The 21,546-nt window shown below is 41.3% G+C and overlaps 1 protein-coding gene across 2 annotated transcripts in view; it reads left to right on the forward strand.

Annotated features, from left to right (window-relative positions):
- Positions 1-21,546, forward strand: part of cdh23 (cadherin-related 23) — a 405,629-nt gene that overhangs the window by 246,344 nt on the left and 137,739 nt on the right. For both annotated transcript variants that reach the window (XM_070542163.1, XM_015943881.3), the window contains exons 12-13: positions 5,349-5,498; positions 5,615-5,773. In XM_070542163.1, coding sequence (XP_070398264.1) covers positions 5,349-5,498; positions 5,615-5,773 — 309 coding nt within the window. The remainder of the gene's footprint in view (positions 1-5,348; positions 5,499-5,614; positions 5,774-21,546) is intronic.

Here is a 21,546-nt window from a genome sequence, read left to right on the forward strand (position 1 = left end):
CTTTGTTACTGTGGTCCCAGCTCTCTGCAGGTCATTCACCAGGTCCCCCCGTGTGGTTCTGGGATTCTTGCTCACCGTTCTCATGATCATTTTGACCCCACGGGATGAGATCTTGCGTGGAGCCCCAGATTGAGGGAGGTTGTCAGTGGTCTTGTATGTCTTCCATTTTCTGATAATTGCTCCCACAGTTGATTTTTTCACACCAAGCTGCTTGCCTATTGTAGATTCACTCTTCCCAGTCTGGTGCAGGTCTACAATTCTTTTCCTGGTGTCCTTCCAAAGCTCTTTGGTCTTGGCCATAGTGGAGTTTGGAGTCTGACTGTTTGAGGCTGTGGACAGGTGTCTTTTATACAGATAATGAGTTCAAACAGGTGCCATTATTACAGGTAACGAGTGGAGGACAGAAAAGCTTCTTAAAGAAGACGTTACAGGTCTGTGAGAGCCAGAGATTTTCCTTGTTTGAAGTGACCAAATACTTATTTTCCACCCTGATTTACAAATAAATTCTTTAAAAATCCTTCCATGTGAATTCATGGATTTTTTTTCACATTCTGTCTCTCACAGTTGAAGTGTACCTATGATGTAAATTACTGACCTCTGTCATCATTTTAAGTGGGAGAACTTGCACAATCGGTGGCTGACTAAATACTTTTTTGCCCCACTGTATATTCATGGAAAACAGGGCCTTTGCAATTAATTGCAGTTCATCTGCTCAGTCTCCAGAACTTTCTAGAGCGTATGCAACAGGACTAGCAGCCAAAGTGATTTATCCTCCTTAATACAACATCTTAAAATACACTTGGCCTCATGATAAATGACCTGCACTTGTAGAGCGCCTTTCACAGTCAGAGGACTCCAAAGCACTTTACACTATTGCATATCATTCACACACACATTCACACACTGGAAGTGATGAACTACAATGTAGCCACAGCTGCCCTGGGACACACTGAGAGAGGCGAGGCTGCCGAGCACCGGCGCCACCGCTCCTTCTGACCACCACCAGCAGGCATGATGGGTTACGTGTCTTGCCCAAGGACACAACTGCAGAATTCTCTGTCTGGAGCCGGGATCAAACCTGCAACCTTCTGATTACTGGACAACCCGCTGTACCTCCTGAGCTACTGCTGTCCCAAAGGTGACATTACCAAAATCAAAAATTAACATATTTCTGTTTTAGTCTGCATGTCATTGATTACACACAAACAGTGATTTTACTTTGTAAGGAACAAAACCAGGTATTTTTTTTCTCCGGCCCACATATTAGTTTCCCAAGATTCCCCTCCCTCCCTTCCTACCTCTCTTCTCTTTCTGCGATGCTGCCTTCACATTTTCCCGTGCTCACCCGGCATCTTCAAAACTTTTACTGCCAGAACTTGTCACTGAAGTTTGTGGCAGTCGTGTCTGACAGGATGCTTTTATCGGGGGCTTCTAAAGGCAGAACCACATTGACGGGCAATTACGTTTATGGGCGGTTTGAGGTGACATCCCTGCATATTGGATGGTCTTTTAAATAGGAGTCATCAGCTACAATGGTTCTCCCAGAGATGAAAACAAAAACAAGGGGGCTATTTCAGCTGTCAGCATAATGCCAATCGACCACTCCACTCGTCTTCCTCTGTCCGCTACAATGGCTGCATCATTGGCTGCCCTGCAGCTTCATATATCAGCACCGGAGTGCTTTGGTGATGTTTTCTTACCTCAAGACAGCCACAGTTATTTCTGTGCAGTGATGTCACACTGCATGGTTTAGATTTCCCCGTGATGCCTTTACTGTTACAGATGTATCTTTTAAGGAGACGTATAAGATTTTTTTTGTTTCCTACTGTTCCACAGAATTTCATCTAATCTCTTATCAAACAGTGTTAAGCTGGTTATCTCACTCCAGCTGTTCATCTAAAACATACTTCCATGATTACATAATGTGCATAATGACAATCATCGTCTTGGCGAGTTGTGTGGTCGTGAGTTGAAGCAGAAATGCAGAAGCGTGTCTCTGTGCTGAGGCAGATAGTCATGGTTGTCATGATGGATCACCTCAGGCCCTCTTTTTCTCCAACAAATTACACAATATGATGAATAAAGTACACAGGTTTACTGGTCTTGACCGGCTTGGTGAACGTTCAGTCCAACCTACTTTATTCAGCTCTGTAAGCAGTTTATCCTGCTGCAGTCGAGCGCAGTCCAAAGACCGTACGGTGCTGGGTAATATGGTAAAGAGGAGATAAATGTGTGATCCAGGGGCGGCGTTAGGCCCGGCTACTTGGGCTGAAGCCCCGGATCTTTCATGATAAGCCCCGGATCTAAATCGCGGAAGTAACATGCAGTACCAAAGTCCAACAGAGAGGGCGCAGCTGGCAGTAGTTTGTACACAGCCTGCCTGAGCCTCCACCACTGAAGAAGAAGCCCTTCAGCAGCCGGCTTCTTCTACACTCTCTGCCTGAAACGCATGAGTGAAGATGGACATAAGGATGTTTTTAGACCAAAAGTACAACGACAGAACCCCAGCTTTGATGAGACTGGTGTTGACTCAGGTTTGTGAGTCTTATTTGAAAATATTTGTTGTGCTGCTGGTTTGCCTAAAGTTAGCTTACTATCAGGTAAAGTTTTTGGAGAAAGAAAGGGAATATTTACTATCATCTCACACTAAACACCAACAGGAACAATACTCTGCCCTGAATACGCTTAATACTGTATGTAGCTTCAGATTAATAATTATGTGGTACAAGATATATATATATATATATATATATATATATATATATATATATATATATATATATATATATATATATGATGTTGACTAGTGCGTGTCGCGTGTGTGCGCGCGTGTGTTAAGCCCCGGATCTTCTTCAGTCCTAAATCCGCCCCTGGTGTGATCACGGAGTGTAAATTGGTCTTTGTCTTGTTAAACCTGTTTTAGATTACATTTAGTTGGTGTTATCACGTTGTGGATTCTTACCACATCCTTTCTTTTAGCTGTACCATACACAGGGGCGCCGTACCGGGGGGAGGTTCAGACTATTCTAATGGACTATGACTGATAAGGGCCCAAAAATCTTTAATGAAGTAAGAGTGATATCCTGTGGTCAAATGTGGGTACTGCTGTCCATTTTTCTAAGCAGAAGGTTACTAACACTGCCACTGAGTGAGTATCATGACTGTTGCCAGTTACAGATCAACATCAGCAGATTCTAGATGATGAAGACAAGTCATACACAGAAAGTTGATAAGTAGATAAATACCTCGTCATATCTGGTGCTACCGCTCTTGGGAGTTTTACGGCAGCGAGCACTTACTATTACTACTATAATTATTATGGTAATATTTCTGCTGCATTAGAGGTTAGCTTGCTGTTATAGACCCTTTTACTGTTTGTAAACAATATGACGTCAGCGAGAATGCGCGCGCAGCTTGGCAACAGAGAATGGCGTTGTGTCAAGCTACGCTGCGGGGTTATCATCGGCAAATCTTGAATGTTATATTATTAAACTCACTTTAACGAATGGCAACAGACTCCCGGATCCCTGTGGCTTTACGGAATGGGTGGAAGATGTAGGTGCGTGGCCAGATATCCAGTGGCCAGATATATATACGTTTTCAGTGGAGAGGCCCAGTAAGTACACACGTGAGAAGATACGGGCATACAAATCGTTAGATGCATACAACTATGTTGTCTGTGGCCACGTACAGAAAGTAAAATATCACGACATAAACTCTGAGTTTTGCATCTTGAAGGCAGAAGTCCTTCCTAGCCAAAGACAAGGACACAAGACTGCTATGTACGAGGCTTGGGTCGTAGTAAACAAACCAGAGAACTACGTCTTCACAGCCAACTGTACCTGCATGGCAGGGTGAGTATAGCATAGGTTTCTTTCTTTAGCGTGCTCAGAGTACAATCGTGTTAATTTTAGAGAAATACAGTTTATACTAATATGCAGTGGGAAAATACAGATGAATTAGAACGAAATGTTAATTTGAAGCATGAAATAAAGCGTATAAATTTATATGTAACCTTACATAATTACCTTACCTGATATAAAATGGGCGCTACAAACTCGAGCATTTCGGATCGTGTTTTCCGTCCAGTTTTCATCAACCCTTTTGATGGCCTGCAGCCACAGACGCCTCCGATTTTGTTGAAATGGATGTGCTCCCTTCGGACTTCTGTAAAGTTTCAGTCCACTGCTTGAAGAGAAGCGATTCTGGCATCCATACACGCAACAACCCGACATTTTTATGTGCTCAGAACTTCAAAACAAAGGGTTTAAAACGCTGTTTTAGTATCGAGTGTGAATGAGGAAGCCTTCACTCTCGTTGCCAGGCTGCACGCGCAACTTTTGATGACGTATGTAGTAAAAGGGTCTATAGTACTGAACGAAGATAAAAACTGCGTGTCATCCACTCAAGTTGGTGCTCTACAGCTGGAGGACGTTAACGATGAACTTGAGCACTCAAATGAGTATAAATATTTTAATGATGCAAATAACAACGCGATGTTGTCGTCAGAGTTGAGCGCTTCAGCTCTCCTGCTTCTCATAGTTCTGAACGACTCATTGAAGGAAGTAAAACGCCACAATTGACTCATCATTAACCTCACACATTTCACTGTAATATTGAGTTGTTGGTCATTCTTGTGAAGCGCCTCATATTTATCTTGAGAGGCTACATAAAAGATTGTTTTCTTTCTTTGAAAAAGAGCTTGAGATATTTTTGGAGCTGACAATTTTCTGCTACTTCACCGCTAGCATTGTTAGCTCAACATTAGCCTCTGGCCTGCGTCACTCGACATTAGAGTGAAACAAAAAGATGCTGTGGCTTCTTAACTCATTCGCTGCCAGCGTTTCTCACCGTTTTTACTGTTTTTTAAGAGTCACAGAACGTTGTGTGCTAGGATGATGTCGACACCAAAACAACCAAAACAAAGAGGAGACTCACCTCTTACATCAGGAAGAATCCGCGCATTTTGAGCATTATCCATTCTTTCATAATACGTTGTTGAATTGTAATCGGCAGAAGCTTTTCCGGTTCAAGCCTCACTTTTTTTACAGCAGCGACCCAAAACGATCTCCTAACATATGGATTTTCTGCTTCCTGATCATGTGACGTGTGATGTACGCGGATGAAGATCGGCTTCAGAGCTGAGATGTTTGTTCTCACGGTGTGGGGGCTCGTCCGACGCCCACACAGTTAAAACATTGCAAATGACGACTTTAGTCGTCATTGGTAGTGAATGAGTTAACTTTTATACCCCTTTATTACAGAAAGTGGTTAAAACCATCTTATCTGGTGTTTTTGTTGCTGTTTTTCTAACATTTCTCTGTGTCTCGGTTTCTGGTCTGTAACAGGGGGTGAACAGTATGTTCCAAGTGTACATGACAGGAAACAACTCTGAGTACTTCTCCATCTCCCCTACATCAGTACAAGGACGTGCCGACATCCGGGTCAGGGTTGCTATGCCGCTCGACTACGAAACCATCCGCAGCTTCAGCTTTTCAGTGAGTTAAATGTGCAGTTCTTTGGTTTTTGATTTAGCAAAAAATCTTCTCAGACCTGTTAGTTTTACTTGAGAAACCCAAATAATATTTCACTCTGTTTATTTTTTTCTTTCCAGCTGTATGCCAATGAGTCGTTGGCTGAGCATGTGGGTTTTGCCCGTGTTTTTATTGATCTAATCAATGAGAACGATAACCGTCCCATCTTCAGCCAACCGCTGTACAACATCAGCTATCCTGAAAACACACCCGTCGGTACATCGCTGCTGCAGGTTCTGGTAAGAGTCTCAGCTAGTCATCCTGCTGTGTTTAGCTAAAGATTTTATGATTTACTGCCCTCAGTCGTATCTGTGCTACATTTTGCTGCTGGTGACTTTATTTTTTGTAAAAATAAATAAATGAAACCACAAAAATCTATGTTAATAGCCATTTGATGTAAAGTTGATGCATGAACTGCTGTGAAATTTTGGAGAACAAATCTGTTTCAAGACGACACACCTTAGTCCTAGGGCTTTTCACACCTGCAGCATTTTGTTTGTTTTTTCCCAACCCTGGTCAGTTTTCAGCCCTCCTGTGGTTTCTTGTGTTGGCGTGAACATCGTAATCTTGCTAGGGCGCACAAAAAAGAAGCGTACCAACACCTGTTGGAGGAGGGGGGTCCTCCTTCATCTCAGTGTTGCAAATTTGAGCCTCACGCCATCCCATAGCCTGGTTTCTGTTGCGTAGGGAGCCAAATGGGCCATTCCCATCTGTGCCGGGTCGGCCCGAGCTGGGTAGCCCCAGTCGGCCCCAGCCTGGCCCGGTTGATTCCACACATCCTTGCCTTAGGCCCATGTGGGCTGATTCTACCCACCAATCAGAGGCTTGCTCTAATGGAAGGTGTGAATTTGCTGTCAGCAGTGGGTGTGTTGGCCCTGGTCGGCCTGAAGCAGACCACCTCGAGAAGAGGGCTGAGAATGAGCCTTGGTTGGCCCGGAAAAATACCAGGCCACCCAGATATGTAAACAACCTACGCTTCCCGGCCCGGGCCGACCCGGTACAGATAGGAATGGCCCATAAGTCTCCTCCCTTTCCGGTCGGCTCATGGGTCCCAGGAAGAACAGAAAAATGAATGCAAGTAAACGGAGCTAAAAAAACGCTATTTTCAGCAATTCAGCAAAACCAGCTAGACTCTTAACAACGTTCTAACATAGTGTCATGGATTTTATCAATATGTCTATCAATAAACCCATTTCCTGCAGTGGAGAGAGAAGGAGATAATGAGCAGACAAGTCAACCAGCTATAACTGTGGAGCATGCACGAGGCAAAATGCCTCGAACATCTGATCACAGAGTTTACTTAAACAAAGAGATAAAGATGGGAGTGAGGTCATTGTGAGAGGAGAGAGTCAGTGTGTGTATGAGTGTAGGCGAAGAACAGTGTGTGGGTGTGTCTGAGTGTGAGAATGCTTCAGGACATTAGTTAACAGGACTAAAGCAATGACATATAAAATTTCCATAACACATAGTATAGCTATTAATATTTTGTGGAGGTAAAATTATGAATTTAAATTATGAGATGGTTCTTAAGGTTGGTTTATGCTTGACGCGTCCGCGAGGTCCGCATGGCTCCGCGCGGAAAAGTTGCGTCATTTTAACAACCACGCCCCTCCACCGCGCCTCCGCACGGCCCAGAAATTCCGCAACGCGCACCTCGGAAAATTTCTAACCACGCGGACGGACGTGGAAAAACATGGCGGACCGGCAAGAACTAGTACAGCAGAGGTTCGTAAATACAGACATTTGTATGATTCAGCTCTCAGAGATCACCGTGATCAACATGCTGTTAATAATTCTTGGAGAGAAATAGCTCGCACTGTCGGAAAAGATGAAAACGCTGTTAAAAATGCTGAAATGTCATGTTGTAAACAGTAATTTCTACTTCTACTATGGTGTAGAGTTGGATGCATGCCGTAGAGCTTCATGCTGCCCCGTTCAGTTTGGGAGAATATTGGCTCACCGCAGAGACAAGCCGCACAAACCATAAACGCTGCGAGTTGTGAAGCGCGTTCCAGCCGCGAGCCGCATCACCGCGCGGAAAGTGAATGCGTCAAGCATAAACCAAGCTTTATGTGTTTGTCTAAAATAACATGGCTCGGACCGAAGCCAACTATTGGACTGTCTTGTCTGTCTCACCAAGTGTCTGCACTTCCACATTTACCTGGGTAAATGCATTAGTCCCAGTAAGAAAAACACCATTTGAAGCTGCGGAAAACAAAAGACATTTGGACTTAGAAAACGTTAGCTGTTGTTTAGCGCTTTCTCTTTCCATCTGGCAATTCAAGTTCCAGTATCAGGTGGACGTGTTTGTATTTAAAAACTAGCTTGCTTTACAGATTTGCCATAGCGGCTTTAAAATAAGTAAAAAAAAAATAAAGTTAAGAAATAACTTCTGGGTTGCTCCTGTTTACTGGCTTTGGTTATTTAAACAACGCTGCTGCGTTTTGCTTGCTGGTGTCGAATTACAAATGCCGGAGCTGCAAATTAAGCTCGCACAGACTCTGCAACCACGCGGTCTCACAGAGTGTAAACAAACACCATGTCCCTCTTTGGCCTTTTTAAAGGAGAAAAACTTACAACTCCCCAGCCAGCTGAGAAGGAAATCTGTTTCAACGTAACCTTCCTGCCAACATGATTGAGACATTAGTCTGTTTTGTCATTATTTCACTGTAAAATTCTTACTTTTTGTACCGTTAAATGTTTTTTCTTCAGAGGTAATTTCAGAACAGTATTAAATAACATTATTTATTTAAATTTACATAAACACACACTTAAACTGGCTGAAAATGTGAAGAAAATCTACTATGAAACATCTTTGAAAATGATCAAAAATCAGTGCTCCTGAACTCTTCTTGTGTGTTGTTAATGGTGTCTCCCTCAGTGAAACAAACCAAAACACCTTCTGGATCACGCCTATCAAAGTAGCTTACAGTGAAGTCGTTCAAGGTAATGGCGCTGTATTTTTTTTCTCGGGTGTGCGAGTGTAGAACATTGTGTTTTTTTGGGTGAGATAAAGGTTCCAATTGTTATCCTGAAATTGCAGCTTAATAGCCTGGGTTGAAAGTTTTATGTTCCACACTTAAATATGTTTGCTAGTTACGAAAGAGAAGCACATTACGGCATTACAGAAAAATCGTTTCAAATCAGATTTCCGTTATCCAATTGTTAGAAAATTTGCTGCTTTTCAGATTGAACTAATATCTCAGATGTCAACGAGAATAAGGCAAACACCTAAATAAATATGTTACGTTGCCTCCTGGCCCTGCTGTAGCCTCGGCTTGGTTTCTCTCATTTAAAATGTTCTTTAAGACACTTTCCCGGCCTTCAGCAGCGCTCACCCGTCGTTACAGTTTTACTCATATCGGGGAAAAAAGAATCCCCTCATAACTCTGCATCATTATTCATTACCAGTCACTCCAGTGATAATCCGCAATCCACTAGATACAAGTGCCGAAAAGCACAGTGTGAAAATCAATAGTGTTTATAGACCAGGTGCTCGTGAAATGGAGATTGCAGGGCCTAATACCCACTAAGTCTAACTGATGTTGGCCTCACGCTCAAACGTTTGGCCCACCTTTGAGTCCTGAGTGCTGGCTGTGGCGCCTGAATGAGCTGTGAACGGATTAAGATTCGACAGCTCTCGATGATAGCTGCGCACCGGCACGGAGTAGATCACATGTGTCATCTAAATGCTGCTTCTATGGAAACATGCAGGTTGGAAATGTGCAGGTGTTTGTGCGGAAAGTCGATGCCTCTTGGTTTGATTGAACTTAATTGCTGAAATCCAAATACTGTTGAATCTTGGATATTTGTCCGTCGTCTCTCTTCTTAAATGAACATTTATTGGATTGTAATGCAAACGAGCATACGGGGTGTAGCGGGCCTTAACTAGGACTGGACATTAGTAAAGGTAATTAAAGGGTTTAGAGCTGCCTGAAAACATTTATTGTGAAATGTTGATGAGCGTTAAAAAAACAAGGTTATCAGGCAGTAATAGTGTGTTCACTAGCAGGACCAGCATGGGGTTTACAGGTGAGAATGATTAAAGGGAACATAAGAGAGGGAATCACAAGTTTCTGATGGGTTTGTCCTAGGAGACTTGATGCTGGAGGTCAGGAAACAGAGACGCAGGGCGTTCTGGATTCAGGTTCTGGATTACCAGAGCCGATGTACAACCCCCCAGGTGGCTCCCAGGATGAGCAGAAAGCCATAATGGCAAATGGCTGAATGGACATGAAGGGATGTGGAGGAAGCTAGGTAAGGCCTAAGAGGGACGAAGAGGAAGAGATGATATGGTGACTGGTTGGGGGTGAGGAAGGATAGAACCTGACAACAGCGGTGAGGAGCTTAGCTAAGGATTGTGGGTAATTAGAGATGACGTTAAGATGTGGCCCTGCTCCCACACCTTATTTAATCCATTGATGTCATATAAAAGAAAATATTACCTCTGCACTTTATTGTATTTCAGTGAGTGACCCCAGGGTTCGAATTACAGGGGAGCTAAAGGGAGCCTGGCTCGCCCAAAAGGGTGAAGGGCTTCCCCTCGCAGGCGTGGCCGTTACACAGCTCGCACTCCGCTGTTATTGCACTTGGTAGATCTCTTTGACCTGCTTGGTTCAAAAGTAGCTCGTGACGTGAAAATATAAGAAGCCTGGCAGCAGTTTTTCTGGAGGATTGGGAGTAGATGCAGGAAGGTGAGGCAGACAGGAAAATAGTCAAATAAACAAAACATTTGAGAAGTGTCTAAAAAAGAAAATATAGGTAGATTTATCTCACTACACCTTTTTAACTTTGTGAAGCAATAATTTAAAAGCATGTAATACTTATATCTTTGATACAATTCAGATCACCGTCAAAACTCAGCTCTACACCCAGTGCCGTTTCAAGGCATTTCAGGGGCCAAGGCCAGAATAGATCCCCCCTCCCAACACACACACACACACACAGTCACACAGAAACCCGTGTCACTGGGTGACCCCTTCTCTTTTGTGGAATGAAGACTGATGAATTAGAGACGTGTTTCTTCCAGATTTCCAGTTTTTAGAAACACTGTGACACAGTCCTGAAATGGTGGCAAACGATTCTGTTCATAACACGTCTCTGGTGAAAATGAGCTTTTCTATACGACCCAGAACCTATTTGCATCGATTCTGTTCTTTGACTGTGGCTGAATGCATCTCAGATCAGCTCTGAATGTGGTCCCCGCAATCAAATCCCATTGCACCCCCCACCCACCCCCATTCTTCCTGAGTGCTTTTGCATCTGCAGCCCAAGTTTTCCATTTGAGAGGGAACGATCCAGCTTGCATGCAAACGAAAAGTGACGTGTTTTTGAAATAGAGGAAAATTTGAGCAAATAGTAGGATCATAACGTTATGCTTAAATTGGCCAGCCTCTATAATTTTTCATGGCAACAGTTTCCACCCAACTAGATGAGTTTATCCTTCCACCACACACACGTCTCAGTTCTTTTTGTATTTAGTTAAAGCAGCACCAACACTTGAGAGAATAATTTGAAGAAAAATAATAACAAAGGTGCATGAATATACACATAGGCAGTAAGCTATTATTGTATGTAACCTTCGACCACTGGGTGACTTTAGCTTTTGAAGATGAAGAAAAGTTTATTTTTTTTGTTTTACCCAAATCCATGCAAGTGTTCTGAAATATTTGTTTTATTTAAAGGCACACTTTGCAGTTTTGCTTGCTTTTAGCACCCCCTAGTGGCCATTATTCATTCTCTGTGGTCAAACCAAAAGCAAAACCTTTTTCCTCGCTGTGCGTTCATCTTTTTAATGGGCTCGACACACGGGAGGCGACATCGCCTCTCCTCCATTCATTTTCAATGAGACATGCGCGACAAAGTGATAATCGCGGGTCTCCCTCCTACTAAGCGAAACGCGAAAAACGTGCGTGTGAAATTTTGCACTCGTGCACATGCCGTGCCCGGACGACCCAGCGACGCAATCCCAGAAAGTTGAAACATGTTCAACTTTTCATCGCTGTCGCTCGGACGAGGACCAATCAACGGAGGTTTCATTCACTGACCAATGAGCGGACAGGATGCTCCGCACATTTCCGAGCAAACATGGAGGAGAAGTTGATTATTATTATGTTTTATAGTAAAATCAGAAGTAAGATTTCATATAACTCTAGCAGCACCTTGTGAAACATCATATCTACCACTTTATTAACTCTGAACCGCTTAAATAACCTTAATTCCCTCCAACCTGACACAGCCAAACAAAACAACGGAAGTTTCGATTTCGCCATGGAACAGAACGCGTAGACGGCTTTGCCGCTGGCCGCTGCCGCGGATCGCCTCCCGTGTGACAGGTAAAAAAAGCGACAGCGACAAATTTCGCTGATCGCGGTCGTTTGTCGCCTCCCGTGTGTCGAGCCCATAACACCTCAATCAGCTGAAACGCCTCCTCACCCCAGCAGCACACTGGAAACATCAGGGCAGCGGTTTACTCGCAACAATCACGGCGCTCGAGTGCACACCGGGAGAGTCTCAGCAGCAAAGTGGCTTCTCTGCCGTGCTCCTCGCATGACTCGCGAGATCACACGATCCCTTGAGACTTCAAAAGTTACGGTTTGTTTATGCATTCCGCCGTTTAACCAAAAAAGAAGGAAATAACGTTATCGCCGTTTGATGTCATATGATGTTGTTCCTCTCCACTGCCAGGATTAATGCCATGAAAAACACACCGCTGCACTTCTGGAACGATGCTGTGAGTAAATAAGGCGTTGGGTCACACGTAAGCTTCATAAAAATGAAATTGCATAACTGCAGTACTTTTATTTTGAAAATTACTGGGGATTGTACCCTGAAACTTTGTGTGATTTCCTGTCTAGCCCTGCGGAAATTGAGGTATCGCAGAAGCGGCTCGTGGAAAAAGTAGAAACCGACACCATCTCTAGCGGCACGGCGTGGTGTAGTTTGCTACACTCCATAAACTACAATGGATTCTATTTGAGGCGGTGCCGGTTTGCTGCCTTTTCGTGCCGCTGATCCTTACAGTGTGCAGTAGGTGTCAGCCTTCATTAGTGTCTACAGGAGTGATTCATCACTAAAATAAACAAATCTGCTGTGTTCGCGATCTGAAACATTTAGGAAACGTGCTGGAACCAGACTCCAGCGCCAGGTTTCTCAGCTGCATTTTTTTAAGTCCCAACAGAGCGGCCCGCCAGTCTGAAGTTGCAAGTGAAATATTCAGGCCACAGGGGTTGATGGGGGCCGGGTGTCTTTTCATTAACTCTGTAAAGGGTCATTTTAGCACATACTGGCTCACGAAAATTATTTTAAAGTATGAAAAAGTTGCGAAAGTATGCCTTTAAAATTAGTCTTTTCCACTCTTTTTATTGTAGATTCTTTAAAAGCCACTCAGCTCTAAATATAAAAACACCGTAAATGGTTTTAATTCATTTCAGAGCCTAAAAGAATTTGATGTTTTTTTAGGCTGTATAAATAAAATCAAAACAAACAAAGCGGTTTACAACAAATTAGATTTGTCTCAGTCTTTAAAGGCCCCGTTCACTGAAAAGCCCGAGGTACTAGATCTTTACGAAACATCAGTGTTCACTCTGAGTTGAATATGCGTGCATGAAAGTGAAAATTACTTCAACTCCAATCACCTTCATAAGCCCCAGAAATGAAATAGTCGGGAAAGTGATTGTGTCACAAAAATCCGGACCCTTTTACGTAAAAAAAATAAAATAAAATAAAATAAATAATAAAATACATATAGATAGATAGGTAGACAGACAGACACACACACACACACACACACACATTCACCACCCACCTTGGCTTGTGACCGTGGGAGTAGGGCTGCACATTTCTGGTGAAAATAAGAATCACGATTTTTCTTAAATAAGTATTTATTGCACTTATTACCTGCACATCAACTTCATAATAGCTGTCACTGAACATGAAAACAATAAATGTCTCTCGTCGTCTCTTATGTACACAACTTTTGAATAATTTAAACAATAACAATTTTGAACACAATTCTCTCCGCTTTTAAGGTGATCAGAGAGGTAGATAATAGTTTTTTTTCTTAAAATGTAAACCACAGTTAATAACAAAGTCTGACATTTAACATGACAACGTGATTATTGTTGACCATGACAGGACCACAACAGAGAACATAGACCTTTTTTTTATCTAGCCAACTGCTTTAAAAACTGTTGTCATTTGGAAATGAGATTGCACAAAAGTATGAACTGAGATGACGGTTTTTTTTTATGATTAATTGTGCAGCTCTTCGTGGAAGGCTGATTTTGGGCCAGGAGAGAGCAGAGCACATCCGATGCTAGTAGAAGCTTAGCATTAGCAACTCCACAATGTGGCGAAACATGTTGTGGCTTGTGTTACTTGTAGAGATGAAACATTAGGGTTGTAATTTTGTTCAAGAAAGAAGAGTGAGAGAAAGCACCAAAATAGTTGCATTGCTATTAGCCAATCAGAGATGTTTGCATATCATGAATAATACCTTTTTGAAAAATGCACCTAAAGGAGGCGTTGCCTGGCAGACCAAGAGAGCAGCGCTGAGGAAGTGACTGACAGAACCACCCTTCAAACCGCCGCACGCTCGGAGTTTGTCAGTCGGAGAAACGAGCCGTTAACAAGCGCATGCACACACGCTGCACAGTGGGACGAGCAGAGAAATAGCAGCAGGCTGGAGAATTTTCTCTCCACCAAAAAAAGGAGGAGGACATTTTTCATGGAGGCAAACGGCTCTCGGCCGTATTGGAACGTATCAGCTCATGAGTGGCCAAGCCAGCTGGAGGCGTGGCCGAGACTCGGCTGCAGTCAGGTGCAGTGCAGCCATGTAATACGGTACCTGGGTACCTCCTAGCCAGAAGCAATGGCTGAATAAAAGACATTGTAAAGCAGAGTTTTAACCTGTAGAGGGCGTAATAATGATGGTTTTTTAGACTGAATTGTTAAATTTTAAATAAAATGCACTAAAATGCCAAAATAATGACTTCACTAGTCTACAGAAGTATTAGGCATTTGATTTAGGGGTTACTCACTCTTTAAATGGCCGTGAGATTACAACTACAGGAAATAGTTACGTGAAATAATCGGTAAAAATATCACAAAGCCATTAATGTTTCTTCTGTTATGTATAAATTGCATTAGGGGTGTTTGAAATGTTGATGAACTTTATGTGTATGATGACTGAAATTATTCATGCTGTTCCCCAGTTGTTTTTTAAAGGGGTGAAAAAAATCTGTCAGAAATGTCATGGAAATGCTTTGACTTAATTAATATTCAAATCTCTGCTATTCAGAGCTCTTATAGGATGTTAGTCGTGTATTCTGGGCCCACTCCTGCATCCCTGTGGAGAGTTGATGCTTAACACACCCGTCCACTCTGATGGACACACACACTCTCAGGAAATTGTTCTTTAATATTTATGCTGCACAGCATTATTATAAATATTTATGGAGATTTACGTTTTTTGTTGTCTGGATCCGTTCCTCTAACTCTCAGGACTTTAGACACCAACCGACTGCCCGTTCCAGTAAATCACTCTGGTTCATCTTTGATTTCTGCAGATCTGGCTTCATTCATTTCTTATTTACTATAAATCCTGAGTTCCTGTTTCTCTGCTTCGCCATTAGGTTGCTAATGGTGTTCGGGGATTGCAATAATCCCCCAGAATGATACTCCTTTGGGCTCTCTGTACCCATCAGGCTCTTCCAAAAAGAAGATATTTGGATAAAATGTATGTTTAGATTTCTTCGACCCTTCTTCTTTCTCCCTGAAGGTTTCTTTGGCTCCTATCAGCCACATTTAGCTGCAGCATCATTCATCACTTAGTGGCTTTCCCCCCATTATGCTGTGTGTTTTACAGGCTCTGTGCAGATGCACTGTTTGTGAGACCAGAGGCACGGTGATGAATGCCTCCTGCATGAGGAAATAAATTAGAGTGGAAGATGTTCCCCCACCGCCACTGCATAGACAGGCATTTATCGGGTAATATTTACCACAGTAATTATAATTTATTATCATAATTCATTATTGTAACCCTTTACCTCGAGTAATAGTTCAGGTTTTGCTACTAACGGGGTTCTCGTTGTGGCTGTAAAGTGGAGTGGGAATAGCTGTGGAGGACAGAGGTTTAAAAAGTGTTTTCCAGGAGTTAGGAAATGTTTGATTCCCAGAATTCCATAGTCTCCGTTGGCAGACAAGATATAAATGCAAACGTGGGGCATGGACTTTGAAAACACTGAAAACTTTACCAAAAACAGAAGATTGATAACAGACTTTGTAGGATAGGAAGTAAAAGGTTCTGCACACATTTCCCAGTGGGGTCTACGTCACCCTGTTACATTTGTTTTGTATTAAAACATGTTTAAAAAAGTAAAACTTTAAGATGAGTCATCAGACCAAACATTGACCAGTATGAGATCTAAAACCCTGTTTTATGGTTTGTAAAGTAGGAATATTTTGGAAAATTGATTCAAAATGCTTCACACCTTTTGTTTGCTTTTATGTGCAAAATAAATGCATAAACTATCACTAATGATGCTGATAGTACTACATCTGACAAAAGTATTATTATAAGGGTATTGAATACTAATATGATGTGATTTGATTTCTAATAACTACAGGTTTAAAATCAGTTTTTACATCTTATTTATGATATCAAAATATATAAGGATGAATAATTTATGATATTTTTAATTTACATATTTAAATTATTATTGCTTTTTATTGAAGCTTGCATCAAAGGTTTTGCCAGTTTTACCAGTAGACTTGATTACGCACTAGAAACTGAATTGCATAATAATTTTTTTTAGAACAAAAACTGATTTAACCCTTACATTTTTACACCATAAAGAGCAGCCAAAACAAGTTTCTGCATTATGTTTTGTGGCAATAAAGGAGATAGTAGTGAGCCCATGAAAAGTAACTATTTGAGGTTCGACTGTCACGTACTATGAGATTTTCTAGCTTTGAAAGCAATTTGTAAATAAAATAACTACAAAGCAAATGTCACATCTATGACATCACCACAGAATCACGTACCTACTCCATAGCCAGAATGGTTGCATTGGTTTTCTCCATGTTTAATGCTCCTTCTGTCGTCCTGGAAGAAAGATTGGAAGCTCGCTAAATTCACAACCGTTTTCTTCTCCGTGTATGGTTCAATGACGTCAAAATGGTGAGACGCATTTGTTCTACACGTCTTTGCACACAAAACCTAAAATTTCTTTTGACGTCGTTTGAAAATAAGTGCTTAAAATGTGTCTAAATTTCAGACATTTTAGGTGAAATCCATGGAACATGTCAAACGAGATTAGAAAATAGCTTTTATAGCCCCATTGACTTGCATTCATGTTTTCTTATTTCCCTGGACTCGTGGTCCGAAAGTAGATGGGGTGTGGCAAGCGTCCTACATAATGTAAATAATAAAAAATACGAGGTTTATTATTACATAAATAATAATTTAAAGTTTTTATTCAGACATCCTCTTATATGTTGATAAATAGATAATATATATAAATGTATATCTATATACAGATGGATGGATGGATGGATAGATGACAGATAGATGATAGATAGATAGATGGATGGATGGATGGATGGATGGATGGATAGATGGATGGATGGATGGATGGATGGATAGATGGATGGATGATAGATAGGTAGATAGGTAGATAGATGGATTGATAGATGGATGGATGGCAGATGGATGGATGGATGGATAGATGACAGATAGATGATAGATAGATAGATAGATAGATAGATAGATAGATAGATAGATAGATAGATAGATAGATAGATAGATAGATAGATAGATAGATAGATAGATAGATAGATAGATAGATAGATAGATAGATGGATGGATGGATGACAGATAGATGATAGATAGATAGATGGATGGATGGATGACAGATAGATGACAGATAGATGGATGGATGGATGGATGGATGGATAGATGGATGGATGATAGATAGGTAGATAGATGGATAGATGGATTGATAGATGGATGGATGGCAGATGGATGGATGGATGGCAGATGGATGGATGGATGGATAGATGACAGATAGATGATAGATAGATGGATAGATGGATGGATGGTAGATAGGTAGATAGATGGATAGATGGATTGATAGATGGATGGATGGCAGATGGATGGATGAATGGATGGATGATAGATGGATAGATGGATGGATGATAGATAGATGGATGGATGATAGATAGATAGATAGATAGATGATAGATAGATAGATAGATAGATAGATAGATAGATAGATAGATAGATAGATAGATAGATAGATGGATAGATGGATGGATGATAGATAGATGGATGGATGATAGATAGATAGATAGATAGATGATAGATAGATAGATAGATAGATAGATAGATAGATAGATAGATAGATAGATAGATGGATAGATGGATGGATGATAGATAGATGGATGGATGATAGATAGATAGATAGATAGATAGATGATAGATAGATAGATAGATGATAGATAGATAGATAGATAGATAGATAGATAGATAGATAGATAGATAGATAGATAGATAGATAGATAGATAGATAGATAGATAGATAGATAGATAGATGGATAGATGGATGGATGATAGATAGATGGATGGATGATAGATAGATAGATAGATGATAGATAGATAGATAGATGATAGATAGATAGATAGATAGATAGATAGATAGATAGATAGATAGATAGATAGATAGATAGATGGATGGATGGATGGATGGATGACAGATAGATGATAGATAGATAGATGGATGGATGGATGACAGATAGATGACAGATAGATGGATGGATGGATGGATGGATAGATGGATGGATGATAGATAGGTAGATAGATGGATAGATGGATTGATAGATGGATGGATGGCAGATGGATGGATGGATGGCAGATGGATGGATGGATGGATAGATGACAGATAGATAGATAGATAGATAGATAGATAGATAGATAGATAGATAGATAGATAGATAGATAGATAGATAGATAGATAGATAGATAGATAGATAGATAGATGGATGGATGGATGGTAGATAGGTAGATAGATGGATAGATGGATTGATAGATGGATGGATGGATGAATGGATGGATGATAGATGGATAGATGGATGGATGATAGATAGATGGATGGATGATAGATAGATAGATAGATAGATGATAGATAGATAGATAGATAGATAGATAGATAGATAGATAGATAGATAGATAGATGGATAGATGGATAGATGGATAGATGGATAGATGGATAGATAGATGGATAGATGGATGGATGATAGATAGATGGATGGATGATAGATAGATAGATAGATGATAGATAGATAGATAGATAGATAGATAGATAGATAGATAGATAGATAGATAGATAGATAGATAGATAGATAGATAGATAGATAGATAGATAGATAGATAGATAGATGGATGATAGATAGATGGATGGATGATAGATAGATGGATGGATGATAGATAGATGGATGGATGATAGATAGATAGATAGATAGATAGATAGATAGATAGATAGATAGATAGATAGATAGATAGATAGATAGATAGATAGATAGATGGATGGATGGATGACAGATAGATGATAGATAGATAGATGGATGGATGGATGACAGATAGATGATAGATGGATGGATGGATGGATGGATGGATGGATAGATGGATTGATAGATGGATGGATGGCAGATGGATGGATGGATGGCAGATGGATGGATGGATGGATAGATGACAGATAGATGATAGATAGATAGATAGATAGATAGATAGATAGATAGATAGATAGATAGATAGATAGATAGATAGATAGATAGATAGATAGATAGATAGATAGATAGATAGATAGATAGATGGATGGATGGTAGATAGATGGATAGATGGTAGATAGATGGATAATTGGATAGATGGATTGATAGATGGATGGATGGCAGATGGATGGATGGATGATAGATGGATAGATGGATGGATGATAGATAGATAGATAGATAGATAGATAGATAGATAGATAGATAGATAGATAGATAGATAGATAGATAGATAGATAGATAGATAGATAGATAGATGGATAGATGGATGGATGGCAGATGGATAGATGGATGGATGATAGATGGATAGATGGATGGATGATAGATGGATGGATGGATGATAGATAGATAGATAGATAGATAGATGGATAGATAGATGGATAGATGGATAGATGGATAGATAGATAGATAGATAGATGGATGGATGGCAGATGGATAGATGGATGGATGATAGATGGATAGATAGATAGATGGATGGATAGTTTTAGGACTTTTGTTTTTCACAAATGAAAGATCTACAGTAGCATTCTGTTTTTAAAAGTAAACACTTCCAGTTACAATAAACTTTGAACCTCATACCTAGAAAATGGTCTAGACCCGCAACTGCTCTGAGGCCTGCTCTGTAAACCGTCACAGCTCATCTACGTGGCTCAAACCAGTCCCCCAGCAGCGACCACTTGAAGCTGATGGGAGCACTGCGTGCTTTACTGTGGCCACTTCCACCATAATGGTGATGGGGAGTGTGCATTTACGGCAGCTCTATTTTTCTAAACTATTAAAGAGCAGGTGGGGGTGTTCAAAGCAACTGCTGTCTGCAGACAAGATTGAACTGCCTGTTTCTATTATCTCCAGACCACCCAGATAAGAGACAGAGCAAACCAGAGAGAGATACGAGCTTAACACTTTTTAACAATGACTCCAACAAATTGGCAAGGATGCCTTCGCAGCCGTGAAGGCTTGTAAGATAAATTCTCTTTTATTAGTCCACGCACGTACAAACCTCAGGAAAACACCCTCTTGGTTAGACTGGGAAAGGGGGTGAAAATGAGATGTCTGCATTGTGGGTGGAGGCTGCTGCTGCCACAGCATGAAAGGCAGAGTACGCCGCTCTGCCAGTGAGAATTGGTCTTCCCAATGGTTTTTTTTCTGCTTTTGGGCACAGTGATCAAGACATGGGCAGAGCTTACACTAATGGTTGTCGTAGCCTGTGACAGGTTCTCAGATGAGGTCAAAGGTCCCAAACAGTCATTGATAAGAAAACATCATTCTTTTTTTTTTTTTTTTACAGCAGCGGCCCAAAACGATCTCCTAACACATGGATTTTATGCTTCCTGATCACGTGACGTGCGACGTACGCGGATGGGCTTTAGAGCTGGGATGTTAGTTCTCACGGCGCGGGGGCTCGTTCCGACGCCCACACAGTAAAAAAAAATGCAAATGACGACTTTAGTCGTCAATGGCAGTGAATGAGTTAGTGCTTCTTTTTTTATTTATTTATTTTTTTTACCGTGTCCTGTCTGGCTGTGAAGCAAGCAGAATTGGTGTCTGAATGCTGGTAACAAGCCTTACAGATTTATTCTCAGGTGGAGCATCAAAGCGTTTGCTTTTAATGTCACGCCTGATACTTAAAACTTTATTGTTATTGTTGTTGAATGCTTTGTAATTCCGACCAGACACGGAGACAGAGGTGAAAGAGAAAGGAAGAGAAAAGGTGGAGAGAGAGGAGGGGGGGGGGGGTTCCACAAAAATAAACAATGAACAAGAGTCTGCTTCTAAACCTGCAGAAAAAGACAAAAAAAAAAAAAAATAAAAGGACACAAAAAAGGGACACAACAACAATACAACAAGATCTATCAGGCAGATGCCAAAATCTTAAACCCCCAGACCCGGTTGCCACGAACACTCAGGCAGACCATGGCACAAGCCCCCACACCAGGTGTGGCAGGGGGAGGGGGGACAAAGATCTATATCATCAAGAGAAGTTCCAGGAGAGGGGAGGACCCAAAGGCCCCACCTGACATATACAGTCATACACAAACACAGTCACACACTCCCTCCCTCACGCTCACACATGCACATACAACCCAAGACTTACAAAAATGCACGCCGGACACTCACTCATGCTCCCCAAACACACCCTATTCACTCTGGTCCCGGTACTGCTGCACATGGGGTACAACCATCACCG

Source organism: Nothobranchius furzeri, chromosome 12 (genome assembly GCF_043380555.1).
Source record: "Nothobranchius furzeri strain GRZ-AD chromosome 12, NfurGRZ-RIMD1, whole genome shotgun sequence".
Lineage (NCBI taxonomy): Eukaryota > Metazoa > Chordata > Actinopteri > Cyprinodontiformes > Nothobranchiidae > Nothobranchius > Nothobranchius furzeri.